The sequence below is a fragment of the Artemia franciscana genome, chromosome 21 (genome assembly GCF_032884065.1).
Source record: "Artemia franciscana chromosome 21, ASM3288406v1, whole genome shotgun sequence".
NCBI classification, from domain to species: domain Eukaryota; kingdom Metazoa; phylum Arthropoda; class Branchiopoda; order Anostraca; family Artemiidae; genus Artemia; species Artemia franciscana.
In genome coordinates, this window is record NC_088883.1 from 2,269,093 (window position 1) to 2,296,340 (window position 27,248).

Sequence of the window (27,248 nt, forward strand, 5' to 3'; positions counted from 1 at the left end):
TACAGAACACCAACCTTAAAAATTTGATCCAATACCAAGATAGACTATAGAGGACCCTGTAGCAAAAAGGGCATTGGAGGGGGTTTCCTTCCAATCACTTTTGGCCCTTAAAGGACAATCAAACTTCAAATCGAATAAACTCCTTCCAAGTTTCTACGAACTTCCCATCCATGCAAAGTAGCTGGGAAAACATATAATATAGGGAAGGCACATAGCTCTTTACTAAGTCTAAACTAATGTATTGCTTTAATTCAAAGGAGCACAGCATGGTATCAAATGGAAATGTAAAACTCGCATTAAACCTAGGTTATGGGGAAGATTTGAAATTCTAGATAAAAGTATTGGGAAAATGAAAGAATTTTAGAAGGTTTTCAGAGATCAGGGTGTAAGGAACGAATTGAAAATTAGCATAAAGAAGAATACCTCACATACACAAAAAAATGAGAGTGAAGTGATGAATTGTAGCATTATTAGTAAAGATGGTGGATATATTGAATATGTAAAAAGTAGAATAAACATGGCGCTGTGCGTGGTTTCGAGCCTTCGAGGTTGAAATTGTTTGGAAGGATATGAAAAGAAGTGTTCGAACTAAGAGTAAAGATTGGAACCACAGTAATAATAGCGGCTAAGTATGGCTCCAAAACGTGGGAGCCATACAAAAAAAAAACTTTAAAAAACACATCAAAAATTTGTTTATATTCATTTTTGTTACGTTCTAGCAAGTCGGATAAACATTTCAGGGGGGAGTTTGAACACCCAACCCCCCCCCCCCACTGAATACGGTCTTGCCCAATGGGATGAAAAGAGGTCATAAGGAAAGATTTAAAGGAAACTGTTTTGTCATAAGATGGAGTAAAGATTTGATTTTTAAACAGATTGGGGGGGAAGAGGAGCGTCCAGGGCTATTTTGGCTTCGGGTGGATTGATGATCCAGAGAGATGTAGGTACAGTATTCATATCTAATTTGATTAATGTTTTATAGGCTACTCTTATGAATAAGCATGACGAGAACGAAGCCGTTCTTTCAAAGAGGTAACACCAAACCCAAGTGAAATTCGAACAGCAAATGTCTTTGTAAAGAAAAGTTATGTAACAAAACAAGAAAAAATTTCTTTGTTTTGGAAAACTAATGGGAACTTTAGCATCCTTGAAAGGAATGACCGTTTTACGATCCCTATGCTCCATTTTTTTTCAGTTTTTACCTTTACTGCGCTACAGACCTCTAGTAGCGATGCAAAAAAAAGTGTAGTTTTGCTCCCCAACAGAGCTACAAATTTTTGCAAAAGATATTTTTTGATAAAAAAAAATATTCATACAATAAATTAATTTATAAACAATGTTTTCTTTTCTCTATTACCTAGTTTATGGTAGTTCCAATTTAGTATTGGCAATTTAGTTTTTCAGGAATAGCAAATACGTGGCAGATTGATCACAGCCATATTAGACATAGATGGCAGATAATGTTCTTTCATTAACGTCATTTTTCCATACTATTCATAGATACACAATACTTACTCCTAGTAACCAAAAGATTACTGGGGATTACTTATGGGGTAACAAACAGTTTCCAATGAGACTTTGCAATCAAGTCAAGTTGATTTTTGGATCCTCAGATGAGAGCTCGCGATCTTCTGCCGAAAGACATTTGACTATATCACGTTAAAGAGACTGTAACAACTGTTACAGAGACTGTATAGACTGTAATCAACAGATTTCATAGTCAGCGCAAAAGCGCTGCCTAAGTAAAGTGCGGTATCGGCACAATGTATTATTTATTTTTGTTTAGACAGGCACTTCCCATCGAAGTTGCTGTCGTAAAAACTTCAAAGAGTGCTCACTCGATTGGAAATTGAAAGGACTAGCGCCCTTTTTACAGGTCAAAAATGATTGAAAGGTGACTAACACCCCTCCCACGCCCACCATTTCCCCAAACATGTGAAACCAAAATTTTGAGATAACCGCTTTGTTCAACGTAGCTGAAAGATCTGGAAATTATGTCTTTGAGGATGACAACATCCCTAGAACCCTCAGGGCAAGGGTTGTAAGTTATGGCCTGGGGGAATATGAGACTTATATAGAAAGGGTGATCATATAAACTTCGGAAGGGACTCATTGGATTTCTAGTCAGGCTTTTTAGTGCCCTTTTTGAGATTCAGAGTGATCAACAGGGGGGGGGGGTCCCCCCCACACCTTGTATTTTCCCGAAATGTATCTAATAGAAATTTTGAGATGACCATTTGTTGTAGTAGAAACTTCGAAAAGGGCTCATACGATTGGAAATTGGAAGGGCTAGTGCCCTTTTTAGTTGTGAAGACATTGAAGGGCACAAACCCTCCTCCCACGCCCACCATTTTCCCAAACACATCCAATCAAAATTTTGAGGTTCTTGTTCAACATAGATGAAAGGTCCGGAAATTATGTATTTGAGGATGACAATAGTGCCTTTTATGAGATTCAGAGTGATGGGAGGGTGAATACACCCCCCCCCCCCCCTTCATATTTTCCCGAAATGCATCTGACAGAAATTTTGATATATATATTTGTTGTCGTATAAACTCCGAAAAGTTCTAGTGCCCTTTTTAAGATTCAGAGTGATCGGAGGGTGGATAGCCCCCACCCCTCCAAACCTCGTATTTTTCCCTAATGCTTCTGATAGAAATTTTGAGATGGCCATTTGTTGTCGTAGAAACTTCGAAAAAGGCTCATTCGATTGGAATTGAAAGGGGTAGTGCCCTTTTTATTAATCACAAGTGATTAGAGGGCAACAAGCCCCCCTCCCCCTCGCCACGCCCATCAATTCCCTAAACACATGTCATCAAAATTTTGAGATAGCCATCCTCTTCAGTGTAGTTAAAAGGTCTAGAAATTATGACTTTCGTGCAGTTTAGTATACATATACTGATATATATTCTTTAAAGTTTTAATAATAGTTAATTTATTAAAGTTAAAAAAAATTAAAACATTTTAAGCAGATTTTGTTTATTTTAATCATAGAATAAATAACTGAGTCAAGCTCAAAACGACTAAAAATGAACATCACTAGGGCTGACAACGCCCATGCCTTCTCAGGACCAGAACATAATTTCCACTTTACTCAAAATAAAATATATTTAAAAAATTCATCTTGTTTTTACTTTTTTTAATGTTTTTAATGGATATGTGAAGGGGGAAGTCCTCCCCCCTTGCACTCCAATTATAGCGTGAGTGTCTGGTGCCTTTTTAAAAGTAATATGAGATTTGAGGGCAAGTAGCCGTTCTCTCAAGCCCATTCATTTTCTAAACTTATCCAGTCAAACTTTTGAGAGAGCCATTTTGTCCAGCATAGTGGGCGGTCTAGCAACTATGTTTTTAGGGATATTAGGCATGTCAACCCCAACTGTTATGCAATTGGCCCATTATGCTTTAAAATGAATATTCCTCTAAAAATAAATCAAAGACATTGAGTTAAATGGTTGCCAATAAGACACCTCAGCAATATAACAAGAACGACTGGGGGTATTAAGTTGAAACTTTTGAGGATACTACTATTACTACTTCTGCACTTACAATTTAAATAAATAAAAAGAGTGTAGGTGTATATAGGTTTTCAAAGAACATATATAGAATCTTTTGGGAATAATCTAAGTTTTATTTTTCAGGTCAATTTCAGAAGCTATAAAATTAAATTAAAAATACTGTTTGTGCCAGGATTAAAAATTGTTGAAAAAGTTTCTCCAACATACAAATAGCAGCCCATACTATGGATTCTTATAGAAGAAAACTGAAAAGATATACAATATTTTTCTTTTCATGAAAAAGACAATGTCAATAAAAAACGAACAGAAATTAGTTTAAAAAACTTTTTCCGCAAGAAAAGTCTTTCAAAGAAAATTAAAGAGCTCCATTAATCCAAGAATAATCAAAAATAAAGTCAAATGATCTTCCAAGCGTAAAACTACCGCAAATCACAATCAATAAATAAATGAAACCCAAAACGAAGAGAAATTAAAACAAATAGCCGAGTCAAACTCAAAAAGAGCAAAAATTAATATGAGTAGGGCTGATAACCCCAATCCCTTCTCAAGACCAGAATACAATTTGCACTTTACTACAAACAAAATACGTTTGAATTTTTTTCTCCTTCCTTACTTTCATAAATAAAAATTATCAAAACCCTAACGAAGAAATGTCAGCACATAATAATTTATCTGACAATCCACGGTCACTTGTTTGTTTTGTTTTTTAGTCTTTGCTTTTCTTTGAAAAACTTGTGTTGTGGAAAAAGTGCTTTAAATTAATCGTTAAAAGTGACAAATCCTATATGGGCAAGAGTTGTCTCCTGGCTCAGGGATTGAGTTGGAACTTACAGGAAGTTTTTGAATTTTTTTGTGACCCCCGAAAAAAAACCTCTTATTTATTTTGGTTTATTGGTTTGTTACGTTTTATTTTCCCCTGAAGAAAGTCCTGGATATGGCCCTGAGTTTACGCTATGTTTTTTTTTCGTTTTTATGTTTACCGTTCGACATTCTTTTTGGTTAGTCTTTTCCATAGGCTTTTCAATATTGTACTTTACATTCTCAAATTTCTCATATATATCTGACTAGGAAGAGAAAACTGATTTTGTTAAAATAGGTACATTAAAGAGATTAATACAAATATCTTGCCTCGGATTTTTGATTATGTTTTAGTAACCCTGACAACACAATGTAACATAATCGCTCAAAGGAAAAAGAGCAATAAGTACTTTTGTGTTAAACAGAAGAAAGGAGTTACATACTCTCTGAGGTAATGGTATATTTCTTATAGGATGTAGAAGATTAAGGTCAATATGCACACTCTTTATATTTAAAAATTAATTTTGATTTGCAAGTTATTGGCGGGGGAAAAAACTTACCTTATGAATTAATGACGGTCCCATAGGAGATGTCGGGCTTAGATTCCCGCGCTGAAGTTCAAGTTCTGGGTTCTTTGACATTGCATTGATGCCGATTCTTCACACTAAAACATAAAAAACCTTTAGATAAGATAAATATAAACATTAGTAAAACCAAATGAAATAAATCAAACCAACAGACAGGCATACAAGGGGGTGCATAGGCCCATGACGGAACCGATTCATATTTCCTTAGAGTGAGGTGACCAAGACTACCGTAAAATCCACTATAGAAAGTCTCCTAAAACCAGTAGGAATATTCGAATACTATAGCCCCCCCCCCCTGAAAAAATAAATCGATCTTTTTATTTACATGTTTTTTTAAGTTGTCTTTTTTGTAACCATACGTTTTTTAGGCCCTAAATTTGGTACATACGTTTTAATATATGGAAAGTAAATTCAATATTTTGTTTTTGCTTTAATTATTTCTAATAATATCTAACAAATATTAAAACATGTCTTCCATATAGAAAAATAGGTGGCTAAATACTGTTGCAACCTTTTTTCGAAGTCCCCTGTTTGTGTCAAATGTTATTGAGTCTCCCTAGGACGGAAGTTGCCTTAGCAATTTTTGCGTTGACTTCGCTCCCGGCTGATCCATCACTTGACAGAATGGAGCCGAGGTACGTGAATTCCTTCACGACTGCAGCTTGATTTTGGCATAATTCAACTGCGAGAGTGGATGTTAAGATAATTGTGAATCGATCAACATAATCTTTGTTTTACTCTCAGGGCTGCACAAAGTCCGTCGAGGGTGTTCGTCATAAGTGCCAAATCCTCAGCGAAGTCAACATCGCTTAAAAGTCTATCAACAAACTTCAAACTGAAGTTCACTCGAGTATTGGTCCTCACAATCACATAGTCAATGGCACAATCAAATAGTTCTGGAGGCACGGCGCATCCCTGCCGAACTCCTGTACATATACAGAATGACTGGCTATTTTTCCCGTTCACTTGTACACAACTTGACGTTTGTTCATACTGTCTTACGAAGAGTGAGCAGTAATTCATGGGCAGACCTGTTGTTCATAGTATACTAAGAACTGGGCATGAATCCAGCTTGTGCGATTCTTCGGTTTTTTCCCCCATTGATACCAATGACCTTACTCCTTTAGCCTTTTTTCTCCTAGTGTTGTTTCTATTATTTTGAGGGATAGTTATGATTTTGCAAAGAAAATAAGGATCTTAAATATGTACGTAATTCAGGTGGTACGTTCAATTCAGACTATATTATCAATAGTCAATTGTCTGCATTTTGGTAATTAATGTTTCGGACTTAAATAATATTTCAGACAATTTCTCTTATATTTTAACACATGCCTACGATGAAAAGTTCTCTCTCCAATTCAGTGTCCAAAGATTTGTTTCGTTGTAAAAGCAAAAGGTATCAAATAAAACTTTCAAAAATATTCCTCATTTTCTTCTTCCAAGAATTCAGATGGGGCAGGGTCAGACTCCCTGCATGCCCTCCTCGTTCCACGGCAGGAGCATAAGCTGCAGCATCCTTTCATTTTTGAGTAGCTACAGTCTTTCCTGCATCTTCCACTTTTGCATCTGCAGTAAGCTTCCAGGCTTGATACTTCTTTAAAACTTGAGACGACCGCATCTACTCCCCCTTCAGCCATCTTCCATCCATGGAGGAGTGGATCTGGAATGCCCGGCCGAGCCTGTACTGACGACAAGATTATCCATGTAGCGAATATGGCTCTTCGTATGCATGGCTTGAAGTCGTCAGTAGGTGGCAGTCTTCTCACATCTTGTTTCTGGCACCAAACGTAAGCCCTTAAACTGGCCAGTGAATTGAATTTGGCCTGTTTACCGTACATTTCAATGACCATGGATTTTGATAGGTCGTAAACTTCTCTAAACGCGTCGACTGAAAGCTTCTCTTCTGCATCCTTGATCCGCTCCGTCACAGACACCATTTTTGAGGCAAAAGTTGGAGATGCCGCGATGTTTAAGAAAGAAGCTTTCCCGACGCCGAAGAAAAAGTTCGTTGTGTCACACCCTGACAGACATTGCACGAACGGTAGCATAACCTGCTCCCCTTTGGACAAGTGGACTCCCTTCACTTGCTCGTGTACTGGGATAATGTAAGTCAGGAGCTTCAAGAAAAGTTCGCTCCGTCTTTCAGCTTGAAGCTCTTCAAAAAAAATGAACACAGGCTACTGCCACGTCTGTGTAGTTGGCATGCACAACGATACTACAAGTGTAACGGATAGCGTGCTTAGCATGTGTCATAAGGTGTTGGTCAGCCTCTTCGTGGCTGGAGGACAAGCATTCCTCGTAGTCACAGTGTTCTGGTAAAGATGGACTGCAGCCACGCTTGACCAGAGACGCTTTTAATCTCTCCTTGAACCCACCTGAGAGAAAAATGTTGAGTGCGTTCGGAAGCTGATCACCCATCTGTTCCCTGGTTTCACACAAAATTTCGAGGAGCCGGCTTTTAGACGCTGAGCTTGCAAGTACGGCATCCCATTCTTCAATTCTGCTATGAGCGGAAATCTGGAGGTTTTCCCTTTCCCTCGTTTGGAGTGTGCATGCTGATTTTCAAGGAGATCGACTGTCCAGTGTCCGTGAGCTTCCCAAACAGCCCGTCGTACCGATCTGCTGCAATGTGGACTTCAGGAATACCCACTGGAAGATCATTCAGCAACGATAGAAGCAATCTTTCCGCGAAGGATTTGACTGTTTCAAACCTGACAGGCAAATATGACCTAATGTTGGACATTAGGTTAATGATGTGTACTGTAGCTGATGTTGTTTCTTTGGACTTCAAAGTTGCCGGCCAAGCTGCAAGTCCTCCTTTTTTTCTTAGCCGGTTCAACAGCACAGCTTTGTTCCCCGTCCTCATTTTCCAGACAGAGGATGTCTTGGTTGATTGTTGCGAAAGATGTTCAAAAATGGATGGAGGGAAAAGAAGAATCTCTTTTGTGAGGATCTTTGCAACAGCTTTCTCCTTTTCTTCACCGTAGCTCAACTGAGCAGTAATGATTCTCTTCAAGACTGTTGCTTCAGAGCTCAGGAGATCGGTTCTAGGGACACCCTTCACATTCTGAGTTTTTCTCTCTGAAGGGAAAGTTTGGAGCGCAACCTTTTTCACATCGTCTTTCCCGTTGCACAGAAAGTCCTCAACCACCTCTTTTTTTCTTGTAGCTATGCAAATAATATCAGAAACAATCTTCTCATCTTCCACAACTTCTGAAGTCACAATTTTCACTAGGTCGAAGTCCACTCTGCTGAACTGATTGCCACATGTAGTAAAAATGTCTCGAACTCTATCTCGCGAAAGTTATAATCGCGTCGTCGTCGACTAATTGTCTTCGTGATGTTTCAATGTCTTTGTGGATACGTTGACTACTTGCAGGAAACCATTGCTGATGGCAGCGAAAATCAGTATGGTAAGAATCCAAGCTTCAGTCTGTCTCTCATCCATTTTTTCTCCTATTAGTCGTCTTTGCATCCTTGTTCACTGTACATTCCAATATCTGATCGGACCAGGTGGCCATGAACCTGGTGTGCGTTCTCTTCACTGCGAAGTATCCTTTCATGAACTTCCTGGGTACATCAGGAAAGGTTTGTGGTAAACTTCGTATGTCTGATAGGTACTGTATGAGACATCTTGTATGCTGAGGATGGTCAGCCGCCGCCAAGTATGGCAACATCCGAGCAGTTGCTGTCAAATAATGAGACTCCCAGTCACAGTCTCTTTCAGCATGAATGAATTGCATCGCTATTTCAAGTATTTCCAAGAACTGCCACCAGAAAGCAAACGTGGGCCACGCATTTCGCAGGATGTCGAAGGCATTCATTATGGGAGCCAAAGTGAATAAGGTATCGTTTGCCTCCTAAATTGCAGTTCGCGCGTTAGCACCGTTTGCCAATGAAGTCCTGAATAACTCAATGGCACTACCCAGCTGGTCCAGACGGGATAAGTCTTCTTGTGCTTCGGAGTAATACTCTTCCAAGGACTCCCAGTAGAGGGCTAGCAAGACCTCGTACAGTATGCAGTAGGTATTGATAGCTTGGTAGTAGCCTTTCCCTTGAAATACCTTTTCGCAAGTACCAGGAAGCAGCAGCTTTGCCTGCACTATAATCTCTTTGAGTCCGGAGCTGTCCATTATCTTACCAACTGCCTTGAGATAGTTGAGCAGGAGGTGGAAGCCTCCCATCCGTAGGATTACGTTTTTCAAGTCATCCGGGTATTTACTTTTCACTCCCTGTGCTAGCTGATAAATGAAGAGATCTTGTGTGACCACCGTATCGTCACATCCGACAGCTTTACTTGTCGCCATGAACGTTTGCAGAGATTTTTCGACTGTTGCATGGTTGTTTGGTGCTTCATGAAGGAAAGGCAAGTAAAACATGTTGCTTTTAGGAACATTTTCCTTCGAGACTTCGAGACCATTTTCCTTCGAGACTGTATTTCATTATGAAATGATACATTAGATTCATAACCAACTTTTGTTCTTAAAACACACATTTCATCTCTGGAACACGTATTGCATTATTTTTTTAGAGTTAACACAGGTCAAAAAATATACATCAACTAGTCAGAGGTACAGCATAGATCATGTACCTTTGGCCACTTTCTGTTGTAATTTTGACAACTTTCATAAATAAGTACAAAAATAAACAGGAACAAATTTACTACTTGTTCTCCAGCAAGTATCAACTATTCTAGATTAATTATTGACAAATCAATTTCAAATCACAGATATTCCATTTGACAAGCAGTCCCACGGGTTTTCACTAGAACTGGAAGTTCGAATATTAAATCTGATTGATCAATGTAACATGCCTTTTGATCTAAAGGAGTCAGTATCACCTAGTTCCTGGTGATATTTAGTTTTGTAAATTACTTTGATTAAGTCTCTTACTTCTGCAAAAAAATTACACTCGTTTTGCCAGCCAACTTTACAACACCAGAAGTGCTTTTAAAAATTCGATTTCTTTAAAAAAAAATTTTATCTTCCAAATTTGTGTCATATTCTTCATTAACATCCATCAGCAAATCAGTATTTGCGTCAGAATCACATGTTGAATCAACCTGAAGTAACTGTTTTTTTCTTTTGTTTTTTTATCTTGGCCTACCTGACTCACTTTTCTTTTTCATCTTCTGCTTATCAATTTCTTCTGCTTAGCATATCAATCAACTTCCCGCTAGGTAGCAGGTTACTAAACAAAATTCCTATTATCGGGTACACTCGCTAAAAAAGTTGCAGACCCCCCAGATACAATAATTTAAACTTTTTTTCTTAGCTCAATGTGTTCGGAATTAAACGGGCTTTCTTTTTTAATATAAAAAAATACTTCATCTTGAAAAAATTTCGAGTTTTTAGCCTTTGTGTTAGAAATTTGTTGACAAAAATCTGATTTTTTTTTTTAAATTGCAGTAAAAAGTGTACTATTTTTTTATTTTATTTTTACAAAAAAAATCATATTCCTGTAGCCCCAAGTCTCTTCTTTCTATTGATGTAAGAGTACGCTGGATTTGACCAATCTTATCGGTAAAAAAAAATTAGAATCGTCGAGCCCCATTATAGGCCAAATTTGGTGTTTTTCGCCTATATCTCAGAAACGCCCCCATGGCAAACATGCGCCCTACGATATTCGTTTTCAGCATGGTCGACTACCACGGGATTCACCCTTAACATTTTTGTACCTTGCGGCATGGGTACTAATCGAAATAAGCAAGATACAGAATCTGGCGCTCTGACTATATTGTTTAATTGCTCAGTTAAAAGCTAATTTTTATATCTAGTTAGTTTTATTTTATTTTAAATACAGTAGACAATGTAATAAGTTACCTTTTGAGCCCTATTGAGGACTCAAAATGGGATTTGCCCCAGGATACCACCAGATGGCTAATAGAAATAGTACAGTTTATATCTAGCCAACTAATGTCTAGCTGACTAAGTAACTAATATGAATGACAGTGCATACATATGGACTCTTTAAAGTAGTCAAGCAGATGGCTCTTAGATCTCACCTATACATACATTTCAGCCTTAATTAGCCAACTAGTAGGCTGATATTAGTATTGTATATGCACTATTAAATATGCCAACTTTATTTTAAAATAGCCAAATAGTCAGCTATCAATAAAATTTCACTTGTGGATTTAGCTAACTAGTTGGCTATTAAGATCCCAGATATATACAAGCTTTAGTTTAAAATAGCCAACAAGTCAGCTATCCATAAAGTTTCTAATACAAAATAGAATTAGTTAACTAGTTTGCTATTGAAGTCTAAGCTACATATACATGTTTAGATTAGCCAACCAGTTGGCTACTAGATATCATGTATTTGCACACTTCAGCCTGAATTAGCCAACTAGTTGGCTAATAAGAAATAGCCATCTAGTCAGCTATCCATAAAGTTTCTAATACACAATAGAAATAGCTAACTAGTTTGCTATTAAAATCTCAGCTATATATACATGTTTAGATTAGCCAACCAGTTGGCTATTAGATCTCACATACATACACACTTCAGCCTGAATAATGAGGGTAATGCTGTAGAAATGTAGATTAATACTGTGAAAATATAGTTTAAGTTAGTCAGTATAGTTAGTAGTCACAAATTAAGTATAGTGTATTGCATATTGCACAATTATTAGACACAGAAAGAAGAAGTCAGATGTCAATTGTCGACAGTGTTTCCTTTTTGCTGTCAGGATATAACTTTCAATGAGTTTGGACCACTTGTAGTAGAAACTGCAACTGACTTTTGTCTTTGGTAATGTTTCCTATTAGTTCCTGAGCAAGATCAACCCCCCTTTCAGCATGATCATTAACAACACTGATTGACGAAACTGTCTCTGCTGCATGGATGTAGTCTTCTTGTTCTGCCTAATTGTCTGGGTCTATGTCAGGAAAATTATGCAGAAGATCCATCATGTGAAACAGGCCATGAACTTTGCTGAAAAAAATGTTTCATATTTCTTTGCTTTGAATATTTTTAAGTCCACAGATATTTTTGTTGTATGTTCATTCACAGGCTGTTCTTCTTCAACAAGTTTTACTGCTACCACCATTTGTTTCTTTGTGTCATAACTTATGGAATCATTGAAAAACGCCAGACCTACTGTTTCTTGAGATAGATACCACAAATGGTTGGCCATCTTCATGGACGTCAATCTGGAAATTTCTGAACTGATTGCCAAATAGTCCAACAGTGATACTAATAATTGATAATCATGATATGGTGCACTAGCTGGTTTCAGAGCTGTCATCCATGCTCTTAGATAAACACATACTGCAAAGATACACATATCTTGCAACCCCTTTTCTTCTTTCTTACTCAAATGAAACTTCTCTCTGAACATCCAAATTTTCAGACTGTAGATGACCTGACAGCCATCATGCATGGTGTGTAGCCGCAGGTTCCATGAATCAAATTCTCCTCTCAAGAACCAAGCCCAGAAAGATTATAACTAGCTCCAAAAATTCTCTATAATCATCCCTTTGTTGACTTTCTCTAAGATAACCCTTAGCAAACTCAGTGGTACTGTCCTTGATATCTTGAACTGATGTAGATACAGCATTACTTGACATTCCTGTTTCAAACCTGGATTGATCAACAAACATCCAGTACTGTTGAAAATGAGTGAATATTGGAACTTGAGGAGCAGATGTTGATCCAAGACAAACTTGAAATACAGCACCGATGAGCAGCTCCATGACATGATGCCTGCATGCAAAGGACAAAAGCTCCTTACCAATCTTCTGTTCCAATAGAACACACGCTCCTGCCAGTTGACCAGTGTTGGAGCTGGTTGTGTCAAAGCACATTGCACAGATGTTTTCTGTGATGCCCCAGTCTTCTATTGCAGAGTATACAGCTGATGCTTGGGCTTAACCTGTGCCACTGGTCAGTTTTGCACCTGTCAATAACTGGGAGACCCCTTTTCCTGAAACTATGATGGGTAGTTGATCAACTTGCTCTTTGCTTGTTAAGCCAGCAATGAGCTTGCCATCCCAGTGAACTACTAGTGGTATATTACCTTGAAAGTTGGATTTCAAGGCGGCTGACTGTACAGACTGGTTTTTCATTCTTAATTGATGAGCTGAGTTATGATTTAGAGCTAGATCAGTAATGTTATGTCCCAAACTTTTGGCAGTTTCACTAATCATGAACATTGCTTTACAGTCAGACATTTTGGTTCTGTCTAATGTTGCTGCAAGTTGTGGAGTTATAACTACTTTTCTACCTCTCTGTCTTTTTTCTTGTGTTGGTCCTGCCTTGCAGCTCACAGTATCATCATCACTATTGTCTATATCTTCTCCATCACTGCTAGATGACAATATCATCTCCATCATTTTGCTGCCATTTTGTCCCTTTTCTCTTTCTTCACTGGTCTGTTGTCTTGCTAATGTCTTTTCTAGCCTTTTTACAACTTGTTTCTCCTTTCTGGAAATTTTTCATCCCTACCAACCATTGCTCCCTTTCTACCTTTTTCTCTTTGAGCCAGTAAAAATTGTTTATCTTCTGGTATTTTCATTATGTTCATGGTGTTTATGTGAGCAATGTCAAAAAGGTCATCCAGCTTACAGAGAAACTCTACTTCTCTTGATTGTTGTTGAACTGACTGCTTACCTTTGTTCGTTTTCAATAAGCACCATCCTTCAAATAACGTCTCTAGTTTAGTTCAACAATTCTGCACATCTCTAGTTGGAATCTAGGCTTTATACAAAAATGTAGCTATTTCTTTGATAGTTGAAGTCAAGGATTGTCTAAATTTTTTCACCCTTTTTCAGGTGGTTATGTAGAAATAGAATAAGTGCCATACATATGGATGGTAATTTACTTCCATTTAGTCCAGTCACAGTGCTGCCAAGAAGATAGACTCACTTCTGAGACCTGGTTGATGATGTCATTGCATCATTTGACATCTATTATAGAACAATCACATTTGTAAACAGCATGTCAATGACAATGGCACATGAAAATATGTAATTTAATATCAAAGATATCAATTGATTTTTTAAACACAGTTGAACTCGTCTTATATTATAAAATGAAAAGTATTCAACACATACCAGAATTCTGATGATAAGAGCTTTGTAAATACAGTATATAGATTAATAAAATGTAAAAACTGTTAATTAATTTTTTTAATTTAAAAAACATGTATGCTATTGCAAAGAATGTTAAACTAGTTTGAATCTCTTCAGTTAAATAAGTAAGGCTGAACCAGGCTATTAATTATTGCTTACATTGGAAGATTAACATAAATTATGTTTTTAAACAATAAGCAAAACCACTGTATTTCAGTATTCAAAACATTAATGTCACTGAGCTACCCCTAAATATTCAAATATAAGGGTGAGATTTTGCATGGTGTATTATTTCATGTACCTGAACAAAATTAAGGGGTAAGAAGGAGATATTTTCAAACTTGAAAAATAAGCACCATCCTAGTGTATGGTGGATATCCAAAGTGACCCAGAGCTATTTTATAACAATTATTATACTAATGAGGAGTGGAAAATTTAGAATTGAATGGTAAATTTTTTATTTTTCTAGGAATATAGTAGGTCTAGATAGGGGGGGAGGGGACAAATTGCCCACAAACCATGAAAAGAGCATAAAATTATCAATCCCTTAGTTTTTGCTTTGGTATGTCATCTTCTGAAGAGCCACTATTTTTACCCTTAACCTACATTTTACTCAAAATATGAACCAAGATTAGGGACTAGGCCAATTGGAGTACATTACTGGAGTTCCCTTCTAAAAGTAGTTTCTATACTTAAATTATTGGGGTTATCAAAGCCATGTGGAAATAGCCATGGATCCCAAATATTCTGTTATATTTCTGGGTAATTGTTTAGTTTTATCACAAGTTGTCTACACTGGAAACTGTCTAAACTATACTACAGCACTTAGAAATGCTAATTCTAGAAGTGCATTTATTTCTGGTTGGCCCTCCTCCTCCATGGGGTGACCTAAAAATGCATAAAGTGGCTTGCTTACAGGTAGCCTAACATTACCTATAGAGCAAAGTGTATTAGTCCATGAGCAGCAGCAGCCTGTAAGCAAAATTGGACATTTGCCTTGTCCACAAACAACTGGCTCAAAAGTGAAAGTAAACCATCTTGGATATGAATATTAATGAATGCATGAGTTTTTTAGTTATTTTTCAACTTCCTACCATACAGAAATTACCAGCAATAACTGGAATTAGTATTTTAAATACAATTCCATTCATATTGTACAACTTTAACTTTTCCCCTCATTTCAAAACCCTGCTAACATTATACATTTTTAGTTTGCCTCATGGAGGAAGAGGTTAAACCAGAAATGGATATGCTTCTAGAATTAGCATTTCTAAGTGCTATAGATGGAAACTATGCTGCTTTACAGCATAGTTTCTAATTCAGACAGCTTGTGACAAAAATAGACAATTATCTATTTCTGAAATGGACTACCTATTCAGTTCAATACAGGACCTAGCCTGACACATAGCCTAATTCATCTAATTTCATCAAAGGGCATTAGACTTTGAAAGGGGCAGATATAAGGAAGTAGCTACCTCTTCCCATTTCAAATTAGAATCCTTTCTTGTCTCTACACCTACTTCCCAGCATTTGCTAGCAAAATACATTAAGACTAGGATAGTCTATGAATCCATAACAAAGTCAGTCTTTTGCAAGGAAATATACCTAGCCACTTTGAATCAAAACCCACAGGCCTGATCTAAATATTTTTGAAAAGATGCAAATTCTTTGTGTTTACCAAAATAATAAACTCAGCAACTTTTCATATTTCCAAATAGGCTAGGCTAATTCTTAAATCAGAAACCAGTGTTGCGGTCAATGATTTGAAATTTTTGCTAACAGAATGAAAATAATACTAAAAAATACAAAATAAACGGCTCTTTTAAGCCCTTGAATGAGCCAAATTACAGAAAGTTGAACAATATTATGCTTAGTAATAAACAGAATTTTTTTTAATCTGTACTTGGAAACATAACTTCCAATGGAAGCTAATCCTCAAACCCGATCTGTTCAAAACAGCTCTCTTTACACCCTCACGAAGAGTTCCATTATCCCTTTAATCATTCCTTAAAACCTACTCTCAACCCATTCGGGAACGACCAGTTTTTAGTTGACCGAAAAGGAAGATCTCGGACAATATATAATCTGCAGAACATGTCCCAACAATATCAGCATTTTCTCTCATACAAACCCTCCTCTGTCGTTTGGAATGCCCATGTTTCAAAACTGTACTTAGCCAGAGTCATCCCTATATATTTCAATATTCCAACCTTGGTTCTAAAACTTTTCTTCCTTTCCGTCTAAACTTTTTTCAACTGAGAAAAAAAGAACCTGGATGGTGCCTATTTTAGTTTTAACATTTTAATTACATCCAGCATATTAAGTAATAGTACTACTTTGATAAACAAAGTTACTCACTTGATTTATCATTTCGTTACCCGACAACACCCCTTCACCTTCAGCCATTCTCAGTCTAAGCGATTCTAACTTCATAACATTAACTTTCAAACCTATTCTTGCATCCTGAATTCCTAAGCCCTCCAGATATTCATTTTGCTAGTATTTTAATCGAAGAAACTCAAATCATCTGCATAATTTAAGTTTATTAAAGATTTACTTTCCGAGTTGATTCAGTTCTTTCTATTAGGCATTGTTCAGATCCTTAGGATAAGTCCATCAAAATGTTTCATATAAATGTGAATAGAAAGCAACCCTGCTTAATTCTTGACTCAGTAGGAAACCAACTACAACTTTTATTTCCAACTTTATCTGCAACTGTGTAATTCAAGATACAGCGCTGTACAATTTAAAAAAACTTGTCACTTTTAATTTATTTATTTGGTATAAAATACAAGGATATGACCTTAGGTAAAGCTCTTCTATCAGCTGAATCAAATGCATGCTTGCTCATAATCTATCGAACTGAGGACTATAGGATTCTGATGACTAAGCACTTCTCAATTATTAAACTAAAAGTAAAAATTTGGTCGACACATTCTCCTCCCTTCCGAAATCTTTTTCTTTTTTGTGGCATCTTTGAGTCTAAAAAGTATTATACCAAGTACCAAACTCCCTCTTATAACCCTTCTTATGGAGAGGCTTAATTAAAAATTTTCTAAGATTGCTAGGTGCTTACCATTTTTCAAAAATTATGCTCATCATCTTTAATAACTTATCGCTAGCCTTACAGCCAACACATCCAAAAAAACCGTTTACCAGACTATCAATCATTTACCTGGATCTTTTTTTATCTTTTCCGTACTGTCTCTGATTCCTCCTCTCAAAATAAGTTTTCCCTCACTTTAAAAGCGTCACAAACTTTTTAACTCCTTTCTATATCACTTCCTTAGCTTTACGCGGTTTAGTTCATTCTCAAAAATATTTACCGTCTTCCTTTTCGTCTTTCCTTATCACTAATTGCCGCTAGATTAGTATTTTGAACTGAAACAGGTCGAGATTGGCTATCTCTTTCAATTTTTAGCCATGCCAGTACAACATTTTACTATTATGCCGTTTGGCTACACTTTCAGCCATACATATTGTAATGCATTCTCTACATTCATGTTATTTTCATAAAAGCTATCTCTCAAATACTACTTGTGCAAGACCCTCCTCTTCTCTACTAAACGTAAAGCATTTTCATTGATATTCCTAGCTGTGTTTCTAACTTCCCTCCCTAAGGCCCAATCTGCAACTTCAAAAACTGTTTTCCTAAAACTATTCTTTTCACCTTCAATAGTGTCTAATTTAAGACTCCCCAGTTCAGTATTCAAATGTTCTTGGAAAAAAGTCTCAAAAATTCCCATCATGGAGTCTATCAACGTAAGAACTTCCCGGATGGGACTTACTCTTCCTAAAATTAAAGTTTAGATTAACCCTAGAAACTACTAAATAGTAATCTTCACTTTTATTATCAGAAACAGCTCTTCTTTGTGCCCCATTATCTTTTTTCGATCCTGCCAATGTTCAGTTTTCAAAAACATAATTAAAACAGTCGGTCGTCCTACCATCATGAGAATACAATATTAACAAAAGGGCCATTTTATGACCAGATACTCTCTTGGTTAAAACTAGATGGTTAGGCCTACGGAACTGGTTCACCCTTCTTAGATTCGGAATACCGGGACTATATTTCCCTGTGACCCTGAAGTGCCATCCGTCGTTAGAGGTACTTGTTGAGAAGACTATTTTTGATCAATTTATTGCAAAAAATTGCGAAAACACATTACCTTTTTGAATTTGCAAATATGCAGTGAGACGCTTGAGAAGTGGTATACGCACCAATTAGGAAAAGGACAGAGAGAGAATGCCCCTAGATTTATTTGATTTCCCTTAGATTTTGAAACATAGATTTTGTAGTACTCCGATTTTATTTTTCGGCACTTCATAGAAAAATAAAAATAAATTATTGCCCCCTCTCCCCAAAATTTCATGAATCAGCGCCATTGCGGAGGAGAGTCCTTTGTTTGGATCGTTTCGTTTTCTCTTTTATTATTTATTGTCTATATTTTTCATTAATGTTGTTTATAATGTTATTTTTGTTTTTATTATTATATCTATACAATTTTTGGTATTTCTTTACATTGCTTAGACAGTCTTATTTTCAGTTCAATTGCTACTGCACCACCGTGTAACCGAACCCCAAAAAATTGAACCCTTGTAGGTTAACCACCGTGCAACTAAACCCCATTTAACTGAGCCCTCGTGCAACTCAAGCCCCGCGCAACTCAATCTCATTTAACTAAACACCTGTGCAACTGAGACACCGTGCAATTGGACCACCGTAAAACTGAACCTCCGTGAAACCAAACCCCAGTGTAACTTAACCCTTGTGTAACTGAACTTTCGAGGAACTGAACCCCATTCAACTGAGCCCTCGTGCAACTCAACCACCGTGCAACCCAATCCCATTTAGCGAAAGCCCCGTGTGACTGAACCCCCGTGCAACTGAAGCACCGTGCAACTGGACCACCTTACAACTGAACCACAATGCAATTGAACCACACAGCAACTGAATCTCTGGGCCACTGAACCCCCGTATAGCTGAACTCTCGTGCAACTGTACCACCGTACTTACATTGGGTAAAACACAAGTTAGTGTTTTTGCATGTTCAACCTTGTTGGAATTGTTTTGTTTTTTTAAGTCATTATATAAATAACTGTCAGGATGATTTATACAAAAAACTAAACTCTATTCTGTTATGACAAAAACAAAGAAAATTCCTCCTTTTTTATGTGTGTTAATGGGGACTCCCTTTGCCCTGTCACTGCCTAGGGGTCTAGGCGCTTACCCCCCCCCCCCCTCTAGAAAATACCCCCTCGGAAAAATATGGTTTTGTAAATTTAAATATCTTATTTCAGTTCTGCTGTATTTTAGTTTAGTTGAAAAGCGCTAATGAAAGTGTAAGTCTTGCCCCCCCCCCCACTCCGCGTAAAAATTTTCTTCTCATGTAAAACCCTCAGAAACTCTCACCCCCCCCCTCTTCATAGAACTACCAAGCAAAAATGTCCGTATGTATAAACCTGAGGGTATGAAGTTTGGACTTTCAGGGCACATTGAAAAAAAGTCTGGAGTGCAACCAGTCCCCCTCCCATATCCTTTTTAGCTGAAATCTCCCCAAAGACATCTGATCAAAATTCGTGATCTAGATTCAAAAAGGTCAAATATTTTAAACATATATGTTTATTACGTCCAGAAAGGTCTAATTCATCTGAAAATTAAAAGAAAAAAATTAGCTTTACTGAATTGGATCTTCGTTTTTTTTTGGAAAAATCAAACAAAGCTTTTTTATGAATGATCTTGACAAGCGTCTATATCATGACTTTAAGAAACAAACAATCAAACAGTTCGTGGTGAAAAACTGTAAGTAAGGACCGACCCAACTCAATAGTAACCGAAACTCTAAAAAGCGGAATTTTGATACCAATAGATACATCAAAAGTTCCATCAACTTTAGTCTTACCCATCAAAGGTTACGAGAACCTTAGCCTAATTTTTGAAAAAAAGGGAAAAAAACCCTGGAAGTTATAGAATCAACAAAAATTACATCATCAGATTCAGTGTATCAGAGAACCCTAAGGTAGAGGTTTCAAGCTTCTATCTGCAAAAATAAGGACTTTGTACTTTTTGCCAGAAGAAAGATCACGTATAGGTGTTGATTTGTTTCTTTTTTTCCCAAGAGTTGTCATATCGACCCAGTGATCTTAGAATATCAGGAGAGGGCTCATTCAAACGGAAATTAAAATTTCTAGTGCACTTTTCAATTGACCAAAAATTGGAGGGTAACTAGGCCCCCCATGCTCATTTTCCCCCCAAAGTCACCCGATCAAAATGTTAAGATAGCCAAGCTAGCCTAATTTCGCATGACAAAGGTATTGTCCAACTCTACAGAGAAGCTGTTGAAATTTATAAATACCAACATTTAGGTCTAGCTTCGAACAGAGATTCAGGCGATTTAAGAATAAATGAGTCGTATTTCGGGTTTCTCAAAAGAGAAGCCGATACTTCAGTAATCCCTGATATAAACCTTGAACCACTTCCCTAATCACATAATCAAACACGTCATCAACCCCTTAGGTCTCAAAGGGTATCCGCAAGAAATGCAATGGTCAAAATCAGAAATCACTTCTACCTCTTCTATTGTCACGAAAACTCCCTATTACATAAAGAAAGAAAACGATCCAAAATGGATCGTCAAAATTGAAAACCTCCGCCAAGACCGTAAGGTCGCTAATCAAGGCTTAACTCTTAGGTTTCTTAAGCATTAGCGTAATCATGCCATGCCATGCGCTTCCAGATATGAAAATGTTCCGAGAGAACTCCAAGTTAAGTGCAAAAGCATGACTAGAGACATATTTTGTGAAACCCGACGCCTTAACACCAAACCTGCAATATCCCAAGGGTGCAAGGACAAGCTATTCAAGATTTGACTTTTAATTGATAAGCTAAACATACAGCTTTCCATTGTTTGCAATAAAACTGAAATTTTTTCTATGAATTGAAAAGCTGAACATACAGCTTTCCATTGTTTGCAATAAAACTGAAATTTTTCCTATTAATTGAAAAGCTGAACATACAGCTTTCCACCGCTTGCAATAAAACTGGAATGTTTTCTATTAATTGAAAAGCTGAACATACAGCTTTCCATTGTTTGCAAAAAAACTGAAATTTTTTCTATTAATTGAAAAACTGAACACATTGCTTTCCATTGTTTGCAATAAAACTGAAATTTGTCTATTAATTGAAAAGCTGAACATATAGCTTTCCATTGTTTGCAATAAAACTGAAATTTTTCTATTAATTGAAAAGCTGAACATACAGCTTTCCATTGTTTGTAATAAAACTGAAATTTTCTATTAATTGAAAAGCTGAACATACAGCTTTCCATTGTTTGCAAAAAAACTGAAATTTTTCTATTAATTGAAAAATCTGAACATACAGCTTTCCATTGTTTGCAATAAAACTGAAATTTTTTCTATTAATTGAAAAGCTGAGCATACAGCTTTCCATTGTTTGCAATAAAACTGAAATTTTTTCTATTAATTGAAAAGCTGAACATATAGCTTTCCATTGTTAGCAATAAAACTGTAATTTTTATATTAATTGAGAAGCTGAACATACAGCTTTCCATTGTTTGCAATAAAACTGAGATTTTTCTATTAATTGAAAAACTGATCATACAGCTTTCCATTATTTGCAATAAAACTGAAATTTTTTCTATTAATTGAAAAGCTGAACATATAGCTTTCCATTATTTGCAATAAAACTGAATTTTTTTTTCAGTGGACGACAATATGATGTTATTCAAGGCCAGATCCAGTATGAAGCAATATAACACTATGAATCAGTAAAGGGAGGGTTGGTTCATTGCTTGTATGCCCGACTCTAACTACACGTTTGAAATCTATCAAGGAACGAAAGAAGAAGTAGCCTGAGAGTCAGCTAAACCTGAAATTGGTTTATAAAAATTGGGCTTTTAATCTATCGATTTTAATTAATTATATTTTATTTAATGAATATTAATGACTATTATAATGAATTTAATGAATATTATATTATTTAATGAATAAATTTTAATGAAGATATAGTTAAGGTCATATACGAAAAATAGGAACAAATGTAGAACATTAAATGCAAGAAATTTATTGTGAAGTAAGAACAAGAAGAAAAAGAATATATCACAGGATTTAGCCTTTGATCACAGCAATAGGGCGTAGTTTAACACATTTCTTACTGATTCCAGCATCATGACATGTGTTAACAACGTCAGTTACGTTTTTATAAGATTCAGGTGCTTCTTCCATAACAAGTTTCGGTGAGGCAACACGAATAGAGATTCCCATTTCTTGTAGCTTATTCAAAACAGACTGGTAATCTATATTCCTCCTAGATTTTGCACGGGACAAAGCACGACCCTGCAAAAATAATTAGGAAATGAATAGATTAAACAGGAAAAGAAACTCAGGGTAAGAATACCCAGCAAACTTAACCGCGTTACGTTCAAAAATGTTTAAATTTTTATTACTTTAGATTTTTACTACTAATCTTTATTTTACTTATAATTACTTATAAGTTTTTATTACTTACGATTTTTACTTATTACTTATAATTTTTGTTATAACATATATTTTCTTATAAATTTTTATTACTAAATATATTTTATTACTCATTACTTATACATTTATAAACTATAGCCGCATTCTCTTCGGCCTTTCAACTGAGATTTATCTCTAGATTAATGTTAATTTTAAGTGTTTCTATAATGTCTTATTTAAGGTTGAGCGAAAGTCTTAAAAAATATGAACATTTTACAAACCAAAAGTAATCGTATTCGTAGATTTCTTTGTAGACTAATACAATTTTAAGCGTTCTTATTCGATCTAATTTAAGCTTGAGAGACTGTTTGAACAGGTATGAATATTTCAAATAAAGAATTTGCGGAACGTTTAGTATAGTTTTTACAGCATGGACGAAAGTTTAAGCTCAAAGAATCTCATTCAATAAGCTATTTGAAGGTTTTATGGTTGAGATTGATGGTTGAGGGTTGGACAAAACGAACCTTTTCCCTTGAGCGCGCATTTTTTTTTTCTGAAAAGAACCTATAGTTTGCAGTAGACTTTAGAGAGTACTATAGTAAAATATATATATATATATATATATATATATATATATATATATATATATATATATATATATATATATATATATATATATATATATATATATATATATATATATGTATATATATATATATATATAAACATATATATATATACATATATATATACATATATATATATATATATATGTATACATATATATATATACATATATATATATATATATATATACATGTATATATATATATATATATACATATATATATACATATATATATATATATATATATATATATATATATATATATATATATATATATATATATATATATATATATATATGTATATACACATATATATATATATATATATATATATATATATATATATATATATATATATATATATATATATATGTATATATATATACATATATATATATATATATATATATATATATATATATATATATATATATATATATATATATATATATATATATATATATATATATATATATTACCGTCAATGTCAGAAATCGGGTTAATGTCAACATTCACCAGCGAATGTTCGAAATTCCTTATTCTCTGCTTAGATTCAATTAGCTTTACGAGTAAGCATTTTCAGTCTTATACAAGCTTTAATAGTGAAAGTTAGGTTACGTTAAATTATCTTAATTTAGGTTAGAATAGGCCACTTAAAATTTGGTTATAAATATCAGAAATGGATAAAACCCTAAGCTAACCAAACGTGATCTAAACTAACCGGTCATCACCAAATCTTACATTAAAGTAAATAAGTTGACTGGCAACGCTGGCTAAATCCAAGAAAAAAAAGGTATTTCGGATATTAACTAGTGAATGTCGACATTTATGAATTATATATATATATATATCTAATTCAGGCGGCCTCTATATATGGATTCTCATTTTCCCTTGTATTCTAACCGCAGACAATTTGCTGTCTTTTCACATTGCAGTTTTTTCTAAGATATTTGTATTATTAAAGCAAATCCAGTTAATAACAATTATTTCTAGTAAGCTTCAACCTTTGGGTTTTCTTTTTTAAGGTTTTTGAATTGCTTTAATCCATTGTCAAAATATATTCAAATATTTTTGCAATTACCAGTTTTTCTCTTTAAACAGTTTAATATAATTTAATATCATTTTCATTTTTGACTCGCTCACATGCTCTGTGTCGCATGTCGTATAACTGCGCGGTTTTGTGTTGCTCTGTTGTTTCATCCTGGTGTTCTATTTTTTGTGACATTGTAGAATTAATTATAATTTCTGTTTGACCCACAAGCATTAATAATTTATAACAATAGTTTTTTTTTATCTTTTTTTTACTTTCTTCTTTTTTTACTTCATTTTTGTTAGTTTTTTAGTTCATTTTTTTCTTTTTTTTGGTTAGTAGATTTAGTTTTTTCTTTTATTTTTCTTTAGTTTTTCTTTTTTTTTTAGGTTTTTCTTTTTTTAGTTCTTTTTTTTGTTTTCCTTTTTTTTTAGTTTTTTTTTTATTTATTTTTTAGTTTATATATAGTATATATATATATATATAATATATATATATATATATATATATATATATATATATATATATATATATATATATATATATATATATATATATATATATATATATATATATATATATATATATATATATATATATATATATAGGCTATATATATATATATATATATATATATATATATATATATATATATATATATATATATATATATATATATATATATATATATATATATATATATATATATATATATATATATATATATATATATATATATATATATATATATATATATATATATATATATATATATATATATATATATATATCTTTTTTTAAGATATATCTTTTTTTTTGGTTAGCAGATTTAGTTTTTCTGTTTTTTTAGTTTTTTCTTTTTTAGTTTTTTCCTTTTTTTAAGTTTTTCTTTTTTTCTTTTTTTTGGTAGAGTACAGACAGACGGACAGACAGACAGTACATTTTTATGTATATAGATATATATATATATATATATATATATATATATATATATATATATATATATATATATATATATATATATATATATATATATATATATATATATATATATATATATATATACATATAGCTGTTAGATTGTTCACATAAACAAACAAAACAAGATGTGCAACCAACACTATAACAAACAACAAGAAAAAAAAATGGTGTGTCCTCTTAATATTCAGTTTATTCTTAGCTTAAAAATCAGAAACTCCATAAAACGGCTTGAGAGATAATATTTATTCTTTAATCCTAATAATCTTTAATGCAACAATTTAATTTAACAATTTAGCAATCTAATTAACTATTTAATATTTCAAAAACTCGACATACAATATTCCGGTTTTTATATCTGGTTTCTTACGTCGAATTGTGACTGGTCATGGCCGTTTGTTTAAGACGCCTATCATGTTAGGTTATAACCAATAGGCAATGACAATTTCTGTAGATGACAATCTAGCAATGACAGCTATCATGCTGATGTTGATGCCATAAGAAGTTGCACTTAAAAGGCTCACCTAATTCTAAGATCTATAATGTTCTTGAGACTAATTTATTGATTATTATTATTGAGCATATGTTTTTCCCTCTATCGACGAGAATTTTTATGCTACCCCCCACCAAAAAAGAAAACGACAACACAATCCAAAATTCCCCATAACTTTTCACAGACTTAAACTTCAGTTCTTCACTGGCGAATTTGGCCTCCTCTTTTTTATCAAACAAATCGCAAGTTCTTAAATATCTTAACCATTATTCCAATCCTCTCCCGTTCACAATGGAGTATCCCACGGTACTATCCTCCTATTCCTGGTCATAATTAACAAATGGCTGAGGAATTTCCTGACAGATGGAAATTTGTCTATGATGTTACGGTCATTGAAATTTCCTTTAGAAATTGAATAAGTGACACCATGAGCATCCTCAATGACATACAAGATGCCTCGATTGTGTACCCGGGAGTAATCCTCTCTAAATCCATATGTCAGTTTCCCCTTAAATCCCTGCCGCATTCTCTTAATCCTATCCCTCCTTATATTTCCGCTTCCTCCTTTAAATTACTTGGCGCCATGATTTCTTCTAACTAAAAGTGGGGTATTCATGTTGAACATATTATCCATAAAATTAATGCATCTATCTCCCTCCTTAAGCTTCTGAATAAATCAGGCATTCGCTTGTCCAGTTCGGTACACCAGCATCTCCGAGGAGGAGACAGATACAATTGAATCCAATCAAAAAAGAGCCCTGCCAATAATTACAAAGAAGGTGAAGTTCCCCACTCCCTCCAAAAAAAAGCTAGACTAGAAATGCTTGGGTACAGGAAAGGTATGCTGCGCCTCCATTTCTTCGAAAATGCAACAAAAAATCCTTAAACGGAGTGGAGCTCTCCCTCCAACTCCTCCAAAGAGAGCGGATTCATTCCGGTTAAGTCAATCACATATCTAGGACTTGTGCTTATTCTTCCCACCAAGTTTCATCCTGATCCTCCACTCTAAACGTTTTCTAAGACTTCCGGTCTCCCCCCCCCAACTCGCCCCAATGACACTGGATCCGGTCGGAATCCAGCGAAATTTCATTAAGATCCGATCACTCCTTCGGAAGTTAAAAATACCTAATTTTTTCTAATTTTTCAGAATTAGCCCTCCCCCAACTCCCCCAAAGAGAGCGAATCCGTTCCGATTATGTCAATTACGTATCTAGGACTTGTGCTTATTTTTCCCACCAAGTTTCATCCCGATCCCTCCACTCTAAGCGTTTTCCATGATTTTAGGTTTCCCCCTCCAACTCCACCCGATGCCACTGGATCCGGTCGGGATTTAAAATAAGAGCTCTGAGACACAATATCTTTCTAAATATCATATTTCATTAAGGTCTGATCAACCGTTCGTAAGTTAAAAATACCTTACTTTTTCTAATTTTTCCGAATTAACCGTCCCCCTACTCCTCCCAGATGTCCGAATCAGGGAAACGACTTAATCTGGTCTGGTCCTTGATATGCCTGCAAATTTCATCGTCCTAGCTTATCTGGAAGTGCCTAAACTAGCAAAACCGGAACCGACAGAATTTGCGATCGCTTGGTAAATACCAAGTGCCATAAAAAATAAACAAAATATCTTACTATTTTTCCTCTTTTATTATTTGGTACTAATGGTGCC

At 34.8% G+C, this 27,248-nt stretch overlaps 2 protein-coding genes across 2 annotated transcripts in view; both read right to left on the reverse strand.

The window, feature by feature from the left end:
• The window catches only part of LOC136040585 (nuclear receptor coactivator 7-like), a 254,488-nt gene extending 238,745 nt beyond the window's left edge, over nt 1–15,743 (reverse strand). Inside the window, exons 1-2 of the mRNA XM_065724830.1 lie at nt 15,653–15,743; nt 4,874–4,977 (exon numbers count right to left, since the gene is read on the reverse strand). Of these exons, the coding sequence (XP_065580902.1) occupies nt 4,874–4,954 (81 nt within the window). The 5' untranslated portion in view covers nt 4,955–4,977; nt 15,653–15,743. The remainder of the gene's footprint in view (nt 1–4,873; nt 4,978–15,652) is intronic.
• Nucleotides 15,744–22,041: 6,298 nt separating this feature from the next.
• Nucleotides 22,042–27,248, reverse strand: part of LOC136040586 (RNA-splicing ligase RtcB homolog) — a 62,514-nt gene continuing 57,307 nt past the window's right edge. The window contains exon 11 of the mRNA XM_065724832.1: nt 22,042–22,329. Within this exon, the coding sequence (XP_065580904.1) occupies nt 22,102–22,329 (228 nt within the window). The 3' untranslated portion in view covers nt 22,042–22,101. The remainder of the gene's footprint in view (nt 22,330–27,248) is intronic.